The sequence below is a fragment of the Myotis brandtii genome, unplaced genomic scaffold, assembly GCF_000412655.1.
Source record: "Myotis brandtii unplaced genomic scaffold, ASM41265v1 scaffold43, whole genome shotgun sequence".
NCBI classification, from domain to species: Eukaryota; Metazoa; Chordata; class Mammalia; order Chiroptera; family Vespertilionidae; genus Myotis; species Myotis brandtii.
Window position 1 is genome coordinate 3,784,545 of NW_005366455.1, and position 15,849 is coordinate 3,800,393.

Genomic DNA, 15,849 nt, shown 5'->3' on the forward strand with positions numbered 1-15,849 from the left:
AGATTATTGGGAATTCTCATTTGCAGCTGTGTTGTCATTCAGCACATCTTCTTTCATGATCTAGAACTGCCGACAGAGCGATGTAGTGTTGCTTCTATGCCATGAGGAAGTTAAATGGAACCAGCAGTTTCAATGAAGCTGCTTTCTTGAAAGGTAAGCTGACAATATATATTTGCCAAGGAGTTGAGGAGATGATTCTATCAGACAAAATTAAATGAGAGGAAAAAAAAAAGCCTCTTGCATTGGGTAATTCCAAATTCTTCTCTAGAGGCATAGATCAACCCAAGACAGGCTGCCCCATTTTTGAAAGAAGTTTAAAGAAATTGTTACCAGGGCTTGGGTGTAACTTTGAAAATATTACCCCTAATAAAAGGAACTCTTAGATTTGATCCAAATTCCCCAGGGACCCTAAGAGGTGAAAGTAAGACAAAGAAGACAGAGAAAAGCTTTCAGGGTAACTTGTCCCAGTATCACTGGCCTCACTGGGGGCTTACTAAGTTAGGTTGCTTATTAACGAGTTTTATAATTAAAGTTTTTATCTTGTATTTCAGTAATGATTTTCAATATATTATATTCAAAATTTAAGTATTAATACATGTGTTTATATACTTACTTAAACACCAAGAAATACTTTATTGAAGATATTAATTTCAATTCTTACCTCCAAAATTCTGTCCCCGGATTGCAGACGGCCGTCTTTTATCGCTGCTCCCTTTGGTAAAATGTTTTTCACAAAAATGGGACCAGGACCATGTATGGAGGAGTCTCTGGTGACCACAGTGAAACCAAGTCCTTCCGGGCCTAGTGAATAAGACCAGGAAAACGCAGGGTCACCATAAGAGGAATAATATTATATTCAATCCTACACTAAAATCTACCTAATTTAGACTCATGTAGAACAAGTGAAATAGTTACATTCCAGCAAATATTTAAAATAAGTTTCAGTTGTTCTAGTTTCCGACAGGCTATGATGCCATCAAAGCGGATTTAGGGCCAAGTGCGGACGTGTAACACTTTTGTTTATTAAGGCCCTAGAAGAAATGCCACATGTTGTCCACACACCTGGGAGATTGAATTCTCAGTTAACCATTAGAAGCAAAGGACCCTGGGACATGAGTTCTGCCAGCATTCAGTCAGTGGGGTCCCCTGTGGCCCCCTTTACATGCATCTGTCCCTTGTATACTGCATCCCACTGTCCCTTCACTCACTCTTGCTGCTCCTGTCCCGCTCACTTGCATCTTTAAGCTCTCGATAAGGATATGGTTTTTCACTCTATCTAAAGGTATGCTCAGATTTCTCTATTCTAAAGAGTCCTTACTTCAATCTTACTGCTTCTTCAGTCTTCCATCACCAGTGACCTACCTGTGAGCATACCCAGTAATTCTTCCTATTCTTAATTTTTCCCATTCTCTAGTGCTGACATTTTTTAGCAATCATTTTCTTGAAATTAACTCTCCCCTTGGTCTCTGTATCTTTATTTTTTTATTATTTTCCTACCGCTCTGATCATATCATATCTGTCATTCTCTCTCTTATCCACTGTTCTCCCATAGCAATAGATGTTCTCCAAGGACCTGTCCTGGAACCATTTTTCCTCCAGACCCAGCTCCTGGCTCAAACTATCTTCTCTCTATAAATGACACCTAAATGTTGTTGTTTGGCTCTAATCTCTCTGGTGTCGGCATTCTAGAAATCACCATGCACATACTTTCACCAGCTCTTCAAACGTCACTATGAACCTATTCTCTGATCCAGATCCTGACCTTTTCAAACATACTCATCTACATAAATTTATAATTTATAGAAATGGCATCTCCATCGTGCAAGTTACTCTAGCTGAAACTCTCAGCAATAACTGTAATTCCTCTCTCTCGTCCCTCCTACATCCAGGCAGCTACTAAGGCATACACATTATATCTGAACACATGCAATGCACCCTTTGCTGAGCCTTTGTTGTTTGGCCTCTTCTTTGGTGTATCTTTTCGCTGTCAGATTAATCTTCCCAAAGTACAACTGTGATGTTATATTCTTTATTTTTACAATCAAGGCTTTCTGATGGATTTTTTAAGGCCACATTCTACTTTTGATTCATCTATCCTCAAAGCACACAGCCTTATATCTATACACAGTTGGGTAATTTGTACGAAAAGCACAAATTGTGCATTTATATAAAAAGCCCAATTGCTAAGCACACTGGTCTGTTTGTGCCTCTCAGTCAATACATTTTCTTTCTAGTATAGAATTCTTACAGGGGGAGGCAATTTTGACCAAAGGATCTTTCAGAATAATCTCTATTAAAGGTACATGTTTTTTGCTTTGAATGTATGTTAACAAGCATTCTAAAACTACTTTATGACCATTAAATTACCTGCTAATTTAGACAAGAATCTATGAGATCTTAGTTTCTTTTGAATTGAGTCTTGAAAATCACATATTATTGCAGAAGTCTGCAGTGGGGGAAGGGAAGTTACAAAATAAACAAAGGCACGGAAATGCATGAATGCTTATGTTTATGATAATATTGCATACATATGTATGTACACCCATGATCTAGTCTCATTGATCTGCATTTGAAATGGATAGAAGGATTGAAAAAGATGAATAAAAGGTTAGACATGCCTTTGAAATTAAGTATATTTTTAAAAATTGCTTGCAATGTTGAATTAATGATATGACTAATTGTCACATGTTTGGTTTCTGAGGAGTAAATTTTTTTTGCTGGTCCAAAACTATGTTGGAGAACCAAAAACATATGTTTTTTTGAGCTTGGCCTAAGGTTGTTTCAAAAATCATGAATCTTGCTCAAAACAGGAACAATTGAATTTTAGTGTCTATTTAGTATTAACTTGTGTTACAGTATTGCTCTGTCTCTATCAAGTTTGCAATGATTCTCTCCATTCCCCAGCATGTCTATTATTTTCTTGTTTAAAATAATTTACACTCTTCACAAGAAGAGATGAATAAGAAAGTACTACAGTTTTCAGAAATGTGTTACCTAAGTATACACTTAAATCCATCCTTTGATACAATTAAATGAAGGGAGAATTAACGAAATTAGCCTTAATGCATTTCTCTTAACCAATTTTATACATTACAATAATAGAATGCTATTAAGCATAATTTAATAATTACCTTTCTTAAGGTCAATCTTAATTTTCTTTGCATTTTTCTTGCTGCCAAACCCCGTGAGAGGGGAGAGTGAGGGAGAGGATGGCTTTCTCCCTATTCTTGGTACTCGGGGGCTCTTGCTTTGCTGCAGGGAAGGTGACCCATCTTCTTCGGGGCTGCTTGTTCCTGTGAGACTCACAGTCTTTATTCCTGATCTTGGGTGGACAGGTGGTGGTGGCTTTGTTCTCGAAACACCATCATTGTTACCAAAAATGTTCAGAGGTCCAATAACTGATTTTTCGTACTGCTCACGGTTTTGAGGGGGAAGCACGTGGAGGAGGACACAGGGAGCTTTCATTGCCTGGCGGAAGACGTCTTGAGCCCTTGAAGGAGAGTTAGGAAACATGTAAGGAAACGTGGAAAGAACCGAGGTTAGCAATGCCATCTCTAAAGCACGCCAGCGTCACAGTGATGGGAGCAGCACAGCATAAGCATAGGAGATGCTATCACTCCTCAACGAGCTTGACTTTGCTAACTGAATACTAGTTACCACTCATGTCCTGCCCATTAGGTGCCCTGTACTAGCTACACATGCATTAGTCTCTCAATCTTCTTCTTTTTTCTTTTTTTTTTTAGGAATATATTTTTATTGATTCCAGAAACAGCAAGGGAGAGATAGAAACATCGATGAGAGACAATCATCCATTGGATGCCTCCTGCACACCCCCAACTAGGGATCGAGCCCACAATCTGGGGATGTGCCCTGACCAGGAATTGAACCATGACCTCCTGCTTCATAGGTCCATGTTCAACCACTGAGCCATACCAGCTGGGCAAGTCTCTCAATCTTCTTAATGAGCATGTTAGCTCAGTAAAATTAGCTCTCATTTTGCAAAATGAAAAAATTGAGGCTCAGAGAGATTAAGTAACTTGTCTAGGAAACCACAGCTTTTAAGCATTTCTAAGTCAATGCAGTCATGATTACTGAAGTAAATATCAAAGCAAGCTTTAATTTTAGGTGGGAAAAAATCATTTTGTATATTGATCAGATTATCAATTAATTCCCTTTTAGGACTTCATTCTAAAGTATGGTTGTTCTGTAACATGAGTTTTGTTCCCAAAGTTCAGTTTTGACACAAACGTTTCCTCATAGAGACATCTGGTAGGTGTGCGGGCTGAGCCGGATGTCATAGTGGGTTGTTAATCCCATATGCACCCTCCTGTTTATTCTGGTCACTCTGTTGTCGACTACCTATAGTTTTTACTTTTTTGTCTTAGCACTTTATATTTCTCCTCAAATTTCTGACTACTTTTTCTTCTTCTTCCTTAAGCCTTATGATGAGGTAACATTACTCCCTTTGCAGCCTTTCTTGCCAGTGAGACACAGTGAAGGCGTAGAGAAAAGCTGGATTATCTGGGAGGCAGAGACTTTTTTGTTCTCCCATTTCTCTTTCCTATTTTTTGAAACTCAGAAGTGATGGAGGGAACTCCTGCAGCCATCCTGTGAGCCTGACACAGCTGAAAGGGGGCAGCCACACAAGAAGAATGGTAAAGCAGAAAGAGGGAAGACGCCTGCTAGGCTGATGATGGTGGACCCACCACATCAACGCTGGACTGCCACCTCCATACTTTTTTTCCTTAGAAAAAATAAATGTTAATCTTGTATGAGCTACTTTTATTTCAGGCCTCTGTTACCAGCAGCCACATCAAATAATAATGAATCATAATTCCCACTGCCTTCTGCGCCCCCCTCATCTTTCTGAAGCGCTGAATTGCCCATGTGGGTAGTGGAGGAGCGAGAAGACTGCATATGACAACCCCACTCTCCCGGCCAGTTCCTTGATCAGGAGTCAGTTTCTGTTCTCAACTAACTCCATACTGAATTTTTTTGAGCCCCAATTTCTACCTCTAAAAAATAGGGATGATAATGTCTGTCTTACATACTTATCAAGTCCTTGTAAAAGACAGTAATATCATTATTAATAATGACTATAATTTTATCTATTATTCATTATTTTCAGAAATAGACAATTAAGGTTTCCTTTTCTTCCACACTTAAACCTGATGCTCCCTAAACCCACAACCACTGGCCCCTTCCCTCCACAGACTATACTGACAACGAATGGCCACAGGGAAGACATATTATGAGTTATTTTGGTCAGAAACAAGAGGTTGGTGATGATTACTAGGAAGTATTCATCACACTTTTCTTCTTGCTCCAGAATCCCAAGGCAAGGCCAACATACATTTAAAAAATACATGCAGCCCTAGCTGGTTTGGCTCAGTGGATAGAGTGTCGGCCTGTGGACTGAAGGGTCCCGGGTTCGATTCTGGTGAAGGACACATGCCTGGGTTGTGGGCTCGATCCCCAGTAGGAGGCATGCAGGAGGCAGCTGATCAATGATTCTCTCTCATCATTGATGTTTCTATCTCTCTTTCCCTCTCCCTTCCTCTCTGAAATCAATAAAGATATATTAAAAAAATAAAAAAATAATAAAAAAATAAAAAATAAAAAAATACATGCAGGCTGCTACATCTTCTAAATCTTTGGTCAACAAACCTATTCCCATCACATTTTCATTCACAGAGAAATGATTTCTTGGGGGAGAGTCTTTTAGTCCCTTCCCCGCTTTGTTTCTATTATTCAGTGAGTCCTCACAGACATCACTCACAGATATTTAGTTGAAGGAAGACTGCTGATGCCACGTAAGTTAATTAATAAGCTGAACTAACAGTCTGTGAAAAGAGTCATTAAATACCAGTTTAACTGACCCATATCCCAGGAAAAACAAACCCATCTATAGATGCCCCAGAAAGACAACCAGCTGGGAAGGCTTGCTCCATTCCACGGTTTACCATTCATTCCTGGGGCTGCCGGGGGCCTTTGAGTATGCTGAAATATAAGCTGCAATTAAAAATGGGTAGTCTAGGGTCCTTCAAAGGGAACTGATGGAAATTTTACCTAGAATTTTTATCATAATGAGCTCAGCAATGATTGTAAACATTCTAGGCATCATATAGTATATAAAACAACGAAAAGAATGCTTACTGAACAAAGGTTTTGTCTGCGAGGTCCACGTGGTTGATCTTTACAATGCACTCATTCTCCTGAAACAGTCCTTCCCGCTTGGACCTGCTGTTTTCTTCAATGCCGCGGATGAAGAGTCCGAGAATCCTAAATGCAAAATTTAGGTTGAAGCGAAACTACTGAATAATAATATGCTCATTATTTCTCCACTTGCAACTATTCAGAAATAAGTACTGATTTTTATTTATGGGGGAAAAAAGGATGCTTTATATTCAGGCAACTGTCTGTTATTTAAATCCTAAGTGAAAAAAAAGGACAAAAAACACAACTCACTCAAAAGAGAAAAATCCCTTCAAGACAAATAGACATCAATGCCTACCCAGGGCACATGAACCTACAGTCCCATTTCCAGAGCTTGTAGGAAACTTAGAAAGGGCTCGGGTGGCTAAGTGCAGCTGAGGATACAACAGGCTGGTGGTTTGGAGGAGGGCATCACAGCTGACCGCAATACGCAGTTCGTGCCAAGGGGGCAACTTGACGGTTAGTAACAGGAGAGGATGAGCTATTCACTGTAATGTTTTTGCAGTCGTACTGCCTGTTTCAATAATTTGCATCTTAAAAAGTCAACATTTAAGCACAGATCTTATTGCTCCGTTTAGAAGGAAGTTTGGTCCCATTTGTTAATGGAATCAAACATGTGCTGAGTGTCTTCTATGTGCTCAGGAAGGAGGCATATGAGACAAGATTGTAGGGCCAGGGCAAATGGTCAGCACATGCTTAGAGCAAAACAGAAATTAAAAGTCTGGACACATCAATAAGCCTAGATCCTTCACAGAAGGATGTGGGGAGAAAGTGGGATGAAACTGGGTCAGAAGAATGAGTAGAATTTGGATAGGAGAGAGAGAATCGACAAGAAGGCAGGATAAACGCTGTGTGTTTGTGTAAGCTGGCCTTGTGTGAGGAGCAGTGTGGGAGCTAACACTGGATGGGGCGGCCAGTGGAGGGGCCTATAATACTTGCCAATGGACTTAACCTGAGAAGGTTGAAGTGGCACCTGCACCTCCACCCACTGCTTCTGAGCAAGGCAGTGGTGCGAGGAAGGCAGGGCTTTGGGAAGAGGTGCCTGAAATTTCAACCAAACCGGATTCAGAGAGGATACCTGGTGGCTCCTGGTGCTTTGTGGTTGTGGCTTAAGGTCAGGAAGGGAGGGAACTGGAAAAGAAAGGAAAGGAGAAAGAACTACAGCAATAAAAACATAGGGATTGAATTTTATATGTATACTAGAGGCCCAGTGCACAGACTTGTGCATCGGTGGGGTCCCTCAGCATGGCCTGCAGGGACCAGGCTGAAATCAGCATCCAATATCCCCCAAGGAATGTAGTAGTGTGCGGAGTGGCAGGTGGCCAGGGAGGAACTGCTCCTGCTCATCCTGGTCATCTGAGCGGGGCTCCTGCTGTGGGAGTGCACTGACCACCAGGGGGCAGCTCCTGCATTGAGTGTCTGCCCCCGGTGGTCAGTGTGCGTCATAGTGACCGGTTGATCGGTCACTTAGGCTTTTATATATATAGACTAGAGGCCTGGTACATGAATTTATGCACGGGTGGGGTCTAGTAGGCCCACCCTGATGGGAGCCCATCAGGCCGGGCCAGCAGGGGGGAAGGGCCGTTGGTTGGCCGACTGGCCCTGCCCACAATCAGGTGTTGGGAGGCGATCAGGGGCTGGGCTGGCTGGGGAGGGAGGGTAATCGGGGCCCAGATCAGGCTGGTTGGCTGCCACAGTGCGCGTCATAGCCATCGGTCATTCTGGTTGTTCTGGTCATTCCGCTGTTCTGGTCGCTGGGCTTTTATATATATAGATATGTATGTGTGTGTGTGTGTGTGTGTGTGTGTGTGTGTGTGTGTGTAAATCTGTTACATATCAGTAGTACCTACATAGAAAACTAGAAGATATTAAATTCATGTCTATTATAGATATTTCTCTTTTGAGGATTTCCCTGCTCCTTGTGGCATGTCAGGGTCCTAGCTGTAGCCCAGAGTGAGAAAGAAAGACCTTCTCCATGAGGAATTTGCTGGGTGTGGAGAAGCTGCCATCTTGTTTTTCTTTGTCAACTCCTATAGGGGCTTCGGGGGCTATTATACAGCCCCTCTGTATTACATCTCAAATCTAAATAAGATATGAGCACACTTTATGGGTGAATAATAGGGTCAGCCATGGACAACGGGCTGCCACTAATAAAAATGGAGGAGAAAACCCATCTTCCTGTTTGGAACAGCCACAAAGTGGAGCCTCTGCCGCTAGGGCCTCAGCTGGCTGAATGAGCACATGTCATCTCGAGATGGCAGGAGGAGAAGCACAGCAGTGACACTGAGATCTCTACTGCAAACATATTGGATGGATACAGTATGCGGATGCAAGAGAGAGAACTGCAAACAGTCATACCACCCATTCAGGGAAGGCCCAGGGTCACAGGCCCAGTGTGTGGTGAGGTGTTACGCTTCACTCCCTAGTTCCAGTAGGTTAGTAATTTAACCTCATTCTGTGCGGAGGAGGACAGGGGCCAAGGTTGCTATTTGATAAAGGATCTGAGATTCAAATGAATATCTTTAAGGCACTAATCCTACCTTAATCTACCATAATATTAAAAGTTGAGCTCTTGGACATGCAAAAATATAAAAGTAAAGAAATAGAACAAACTAGTGTTTCTTTCCTAAATTCAACAACTCTCTGAGAGTTCACATTTTGGAGTTTTGTTATGGTGGACTCACAATAACATGATCCATTAGGAGACTCACATGTGGTTCTAAACTAGTTTATGTAAGTGATATTTTTTTAACAAGCATTCAAGTCTTCCTTTAATTTAATTCGGTACATCATCAGTCATGTAATGCTACTCCGTAGGATTTAATTTCACATTTGGGGAGATGAATTAATTCTTTCAGGCCACTGGGTTGCAATTTAGCTGGCATTTTACAGCTGGAGCATGCTATGTGACCCTTGCTGATCTAAATAACCTAACTCTCCATGAAAAATTTATTGACAGTATAAGCCCAACTCTAAAAGCCATGTGTCAGAGGTAATTTTGGTAAAATGTAAAACTGACTGATTTTATGAGTTTGGTCCCTGGCAAACCATTCCTGCCTCTCTGTTCCTTGGAAGGAATGGATTCCTCCAGTTTGATTTCATGCAGAGTATGAGAGATTCAGAAAAGAATCCCTCACAATCCACTTTGCCCCACACTGGTGGGCTGCATTAGCTGTCTCATTTGAGACCAAGACTCTCAGGATATAATGATTAATGCTGTCGAGGAGTTATAAGCTGAGATAAACAGGTTAATTTGCATTAATGAGCAGTGATAAAGGAGGCTGAAATCCATAGTCCCAAAGAATCAGAGGGGTAGCAATTGCTTCTTGGTCTTCTGAGAATCGTTTAGGCACTAACCCACCCTCTCCCTGGCCGCCTTACATACTTCCCACTGTATCACATGGCCTCCACCACGCTCCCAGCTTAGCATTTTGATCTAAACATCAGTTCTTCTCACATTGTGTCTCTCTTTACCCGTCCCTTCCTTCTTCTCTCTCATATTTAGCTGTCCTTCCTATGAAACTGAGCTACAGTATTTTTATTTACTAAAAATCAAAGAGATTCAATGACTTTAATTATAAAACAAAACCACATTGATTTAAAAAAAATAAAATTACATTGTTTTTTACCTGCCAAAACTCAGTTTTTATATATATATTTGTTTGTTTGTGTTTTACTGTGCAAGCCAATAGCCCTCCATACAAGCAGCATTTAGCACCCTGTGCTGTGATAGCTAATGAATCCATTGAGACTTTATCTAATACAACAGCCACTATATTGTACTCAGGGTGTTCTAGCTTAGATTAGGTTTCTAATTCAACAACAGGTGTGGCAGTATTTTTCTAAAAAAAAAAAAAAATGGAGGCAAAGCCAATTACAGTAGTCCTAGTAAATAATTAAATGTAAATTCTAATTTAAAATAATGACACAAACCAATAAATGGAAGGAAATTAAGAACTAAGTATACCACTCTGACCTTAGCTCACCCCACCCCCTCTCACACAGTGAAACCATATGGCATTATGAAGTCAGACACTTGTCTGACACGCTCTATACCCAGTTACATCTAGACACATGGGTTGAGTTAAGTGTGCTTTTTCAGCCTGTACTCATTACTTCTTAACTTTTATTGGCTCATGTCTCCACGTCCATATTATTTTTTTATGTTTTTAAATTAAATTTCCTTTCTATAATACTAGTGGATAGCAGAAAAAAGTTACACAACTATTTCACTAAGTTACTGAACAGTTGACCATGAACTTATAAAATTTCATTGTTGAACTAAGCTTTTCTGTTTTAGTCAAAATAATAATAATAATGACCATTTACACATTCATATGGTGTGTGTTTTACAAGGAGCTTTCCCATTTTTAATGTCATTTAATCCTCATAACCTTGATGTGAAATAGGTATTCGCAAGAGGCAAATTGAGGGGACTTGCTCAAAGTTATAAAAAGAGAACACCGAGATTCAAATCCAAGTGTTCTGAATCCAAGTCCAACCCTCTTTCCACTATTCTACGAGGCTTATGCTAGAGAAGTCAGAACTAGGAGGGAGAAGGGAGGAAATCAATAAATTCCAGTGAATTTTCCTCATTTGAAGTGAGAGAAGGTGATTGCTGGTCTAGAGGGTCAACCTGTTTTCCAAACCACTGAAAATGAAGTATGATGATGATCACATTGTGTATTCCCTCGCGTTTTGGACATTGGGATGATCGTGTGTTCTACTCCAGCTTCATGAAGCTAAAGGGCCTGTACTGTAACCCCTCTGGTATTTCACAAAGCTCTACCCCTGCACTTCTGCCAAAAGCCATTAGACTTTCTCAGGACAACTGGGTAAATACTCTCCCTGTCTATCAGAAACAGCCTCTGCTTGTCCTGTGCCATCACCCGGAACATTTATAAACACGCTTATTAACACATACAGGAAATGAGACAATAAGAGCCACCGGTTTTTCAGTTCATTTCTTTTTCAGGAGCATCCATTCTGGCAACAGCTTGGCATCAGCTGTTATTTGCAGAAAAAGAAGGTGATGACTTTGCAATTACAGGTAGCAGATGGCTACCTGCTGAAAACGATGCCAACCAAAATATCAGGCCTAAACCTGCTCTTCCTGCTATATGGCAGCCTGAATTGAATAAATATTCAGAACCAGTAAATTAATACTATATAACCTTTGGGAAAAGTTCTATTTTAGATTGAGCAATGGAGTGAGAGCAAGTCTGGAGATCTGGATTTTGTACGACCTTGAGAAAATCAACTGACTTTTCTACTCTTTGGTCTCTCCTAAGCTGAAATAAAATGTTCTGCCTTTTTGATGATGCATTTAATTAAAAAAAAACAAATATAGCAAACTACTTAAAATCATGTCATATGAAATACTGATTTTCTTTTAAGTTTTTGAGAGTCCTTGTCAATATAAATCTAAAGGCAGTATCTTGTTGAAAAGTGACATAATATCTAATACTAGTTTTGTATGGTTGTTATAACAGTATTAATATTAGCTCTCGGGTACACATTTAATTTCCATCAGTATCCAATTGGGTAGACATTATTTTCAAGAAATGCTGACACAATCTAAATTAACATTTGCCAGTGTAAAATTTTAAAAGGATATGGTAAGTTATTTATAATTGATCATATTTTATTTTTTTAAAGTAAATAGCATGATGACATTTTGCTACTATAGCTAACATCATCAGAATATACACAGCTTTTGATATGATTAGATATGTTATATTATTTATTATTCTAAAATCTATATTCCTGAGGAATATCAGAAAATATCAGTTTGGAATTACTATATTCATTTGTTGAAGTGTATTTTAGAACATTAAAAAATTCAGTTGCAATATTCATCTAACAATATATTAAAATCTTTTCTAAGGATTTTGTTTACTACATATTACTGATAAGAATACATTAAGAAAGCACTTCATAATTAATTGTAAATTCAGGAACTGTCATTGATTTTTTTCTTTTCCACTGCATCTTAGAAACAAATGATTTCATTTTCTTTCTAACACATACATGGCCAACAGAAGTATTATCTTGAGGTGTCCATCTGAATAACAAAGATACACACTTAATCCTCTTCTGAGAAATGTTGGGGCAAATGAGCTCTGGTCAAGGTTTCCATTAGCATGAACTCCTAATAGAAGAAAAGCATCTTACCTTCCACTCAAAGAAGAAAAGAAGGGCACTACATGTATTCCCAGGGGGCCTCCTTCGGCAGAAATCTCCACTGTTCTGGTCATATCACTGGGGCAGAAAAAAAGAACATAGATGAGTCTCTGCTAAAAAAATACAGATGAAGCACATTAAAAAAATGATTTTAGGATTATATCAACTTCTATAAATTTAACAGCAGAGATAAAATCAAAGGAGTGCATGATTTACTGATAATGTTCAGAAGATTCGGGAAATAAAATGCTTCAAAGAGTTTCTGATTTCTTATTTTTTCTCCCAGAAGAGGAACAAATGGAAATGACTACCTACAAAAATAACTTCCTACTTAATCTACATAAATCAACATATTTAAAAGGATGTACAAAAAATAAAAATTTTCCCCATTGAGACACACTTGAAAATTACTGTATAGATGATAAAATACATAGAACTAAGCACAGCTATGCATAATCATAAAGTATGATTTCCCCCCAAAAAAGAGGAAAAATGAAATAAAATATGTATTTAATAGAAAAAGCATAGAATTAGATTTTCCAACTGTGAAGCCACAGTTGGTAATATATATAGGCATGTCCAAAGCATTATAAATCAAAATTTAAAGTTGCCTTTTAATAAGGCATCAGTTGTATTCAATGGAACAATTCCAAATTTTCACCTCTGTATGTTTTTTAGAGGCAGAAAAAAAGTTATAAAGCCTGGAGAAAATGTATTGCAGAAAGAAATAGAAAGCCTGACCCGCCTAACCTACTCCAGATTAAGGAGAGGAGGAGCTAGAAACATTAACAGATAGTGTGTATGACTGAAATGTAGAAGACCCTGGGAGCTTTTGAGTAATAAAATGTGGAACTAACACATTTTTATATAGATGGGAAATAATAACCGTGAGCAATTATTGGCTCTTTTAATCCCAGAGAGAGAAAATAAAATTGCCAGAGGAAAAATGATAAAGTTGAAGCAAACATCCCAGTTATGGAAATTGTAAGCAGGTTTCTATTGTTTTCTATTTACATGAAAATGACCTGAAACTAGATGTCAAATTAAGAGCTACAGCTGCTACAAATGCATTCCTGCTCCAAATTGAAAATGGTGAAATTTGGCTCCTTGCTGGAAAGTTGAGAACAGCATTAAGACAGCAAATGTCTAATGAACTCTCTGCATGAAATATTCTCTAAATTATCAGCAATCTAAAATAAATACATTAAATATATTCTCATCAGAGGATTAGGCTTATTTTTTAATGTGTTTTCATTGCAAACCTATTATCATTAAAAACGGCAAAAAAAAAGGAGAGCATGTCACTTTCCAACATTTGTGGAATATGATGGAATTTCAAAGCTGATAATAAATTTCAGATGAGTTTTGCTCAGATATTGCTGATATATTTAAAACTTGTTCAGTCAAGCAGGTTATAGCAGAGGCTTGGAATAAAAGGTAGAAACAAAACAAATCTTAGAGTGATAATATCATAGGATAAAATAGATTCTTCTCTGTATTCTCTGTGTGAGAATATGGACATTATATGAATATATGTATATAAAATACGAGGTAAAGGAATGCATTATAAGTCATGAATAAAAATTGTTTGGTGGGCAGAGAATGTTATATAGCTTTTAATGGACCACAAGGCAATCATTTTTATATAATAACAGATATATAGTGCTTTTGGAGGTATTTGAGGAAGGCTAAACCAAAACATTCACGTTCTAAGGTTACGGTATTGTTTTAAAGACTTTTAAAAACAGAGACTAAAATCTCATTTAACCATTGAAACTTTATTATCTCAACCTTTATGATGTACTTTTATAGTTTTGCACTTAGAGCATAACACTTATCTTTCCTAATAAATGTATTAAGTACACACATGCTGATAGATGGCACTCGTATGTATTATATAAAGGTTTTTGGAATGCAAGTGTTTAGTCTAGTATAGACTTCAAGATTTCAGCTTAAGAAGTTTTAGAATGCCTTTATGGATTCTCATTTTTTCTCTTTTGCAAGTATTTCTCTACCTCCCTCAAAACCCCTGTGTAAACTTAAGTTCTATGTGTCACACTGATGTCTGCTCTTTATTAGTCCTGTATTTTTACATTCACTTAATAAAGTAAATCTTATAATCTGTTACAGTAATCAATCTTGTTTTAAAAACTAAAACTTTTTGGGGGGACGCATTTTTTAAGTTTCACTTCTACTTTATAAGAGTTTATTTTTCAACATTTCAGAATGAACTTTTATGCTATCTGTTTTAAAAACTAAAACTTTTTGGGGGGATGCATTTTTTAAGTTTCACTTCTACTTTATAAGATTTTATTTTTCAACATTTCAGAATGAACTTTTATGCTATTTTTATACAGGACAGCACAATTTTTGGCTTGAGGGATATTTGACAACTGTTATATTACTACGATGAAAATATTTTTATATTAGAAACAAACAAGACTTTCAATTCTGTTGACTGTAATATGCAGGCACTTACAGGGAATTTGATCTAGTTAATATAGACAAGCATTGTAAGTTTTATGCATACCATGGCCCACCATGCTCTTTGTAAATTGTTATCTGTTATTCATTTCAAGATAGAAAGAAAAGCATTTTTAAAAAGGGGGCCTCAGAGATTAGTACATATATTTTTATTTATTTAAAAAAACAAACAAACCTCGGTATTATATAAATTTGATAGAGTGCCATAGAAATCTCTCTATACACCATTCGTGGGAGATAAACACAGCAAGTAGGGCTCGACACCGTACCTCACAGAGTGAAAACAGCTACCAATGCTATTTGTTTCGGTAAATTACAGAATAGAGTTCAGGGACCAGTGAGCAGGATATGCAAACATTTATTTATGTACTAGAGGCCCGGTGCACGAATGCACCGGTGGGGTCCCTTGGCTTAGCCTGTGGGGATCGGGCCCAAACCAGCAGTCCAACGCGCCTGCTGCTCCTGCTCATCCGGGCTCCACTGCGCATGCCGCCGCCTCTTAGTAGGCTCACTGCCACTCCGCTGTGGTCTCTAGGCTGTGGCGGCCAGCCGTGAGCCCTGCGTCCAGCACCCGTTCGGTCAGCTGAGCGGCACTGCCACTGTGGGGTACGCTGACCACCAGGGGGCAGTTCCTGCGTTAAGCGTCTGCCCCCTGGTGGTCAGTGTGCATCATAGTGACTGGTTGACTGGTCGTTCAGCCGTTCGGTTGCTTAGGCTTTTATATATATATAGACTAGTGGCCCTGTGCACGAAATTCATTCACATTAAAAGGGAATTAATTAGAGGAAATATTTTAATATTGCTATTTGCCCTTTATTATAGAAGTGTCAGAGATGAAAGAAAATAAGTGAAATGTATATGAAAATCTCCTTCCTGTCAGAGTCTGGGGCGTGCTGTGGGACCCAGAGTCAAGTCCCCGCCCACCTGCGCCTCGAAATCGTGTGAGACCCAGACCCACCTGCTGAC

General features: G+C 38.8%; 1 protein-coding gene across 1 annotated transcript in view; it reads right to left on the reverse strand.

The window, feature by feature from the left end:
• PARD3B (par-3 family cell polarity regulator beta) overlaps positions 1–15,849 on the reverse strand; it is an 868,889-nt gene that overhangs the window by 421,424 nt on the left and 431,616 nt on the right. The window contains exons 6-9 of the mRNA XM_014546096.1: positions 12,391–12,477; positions 6,157–6,282; positions 3,132–3,490; positions 662–801 (exon numbers count right to left, since the gene is read on the reverse strand). Of these exons, the coding sequence (XP_014401582.1) occupies positions 662–801; positions 3,132–3,490; positions 6,157–6,282; positions 12,391–12,477 (712 nt within the window). The remainder of the gene's footprint in view (positions 1–661; positions 802–3,131; positions 3,491–6,156; positions 6,283–12,390; positions 12,478–15,849) is intronic.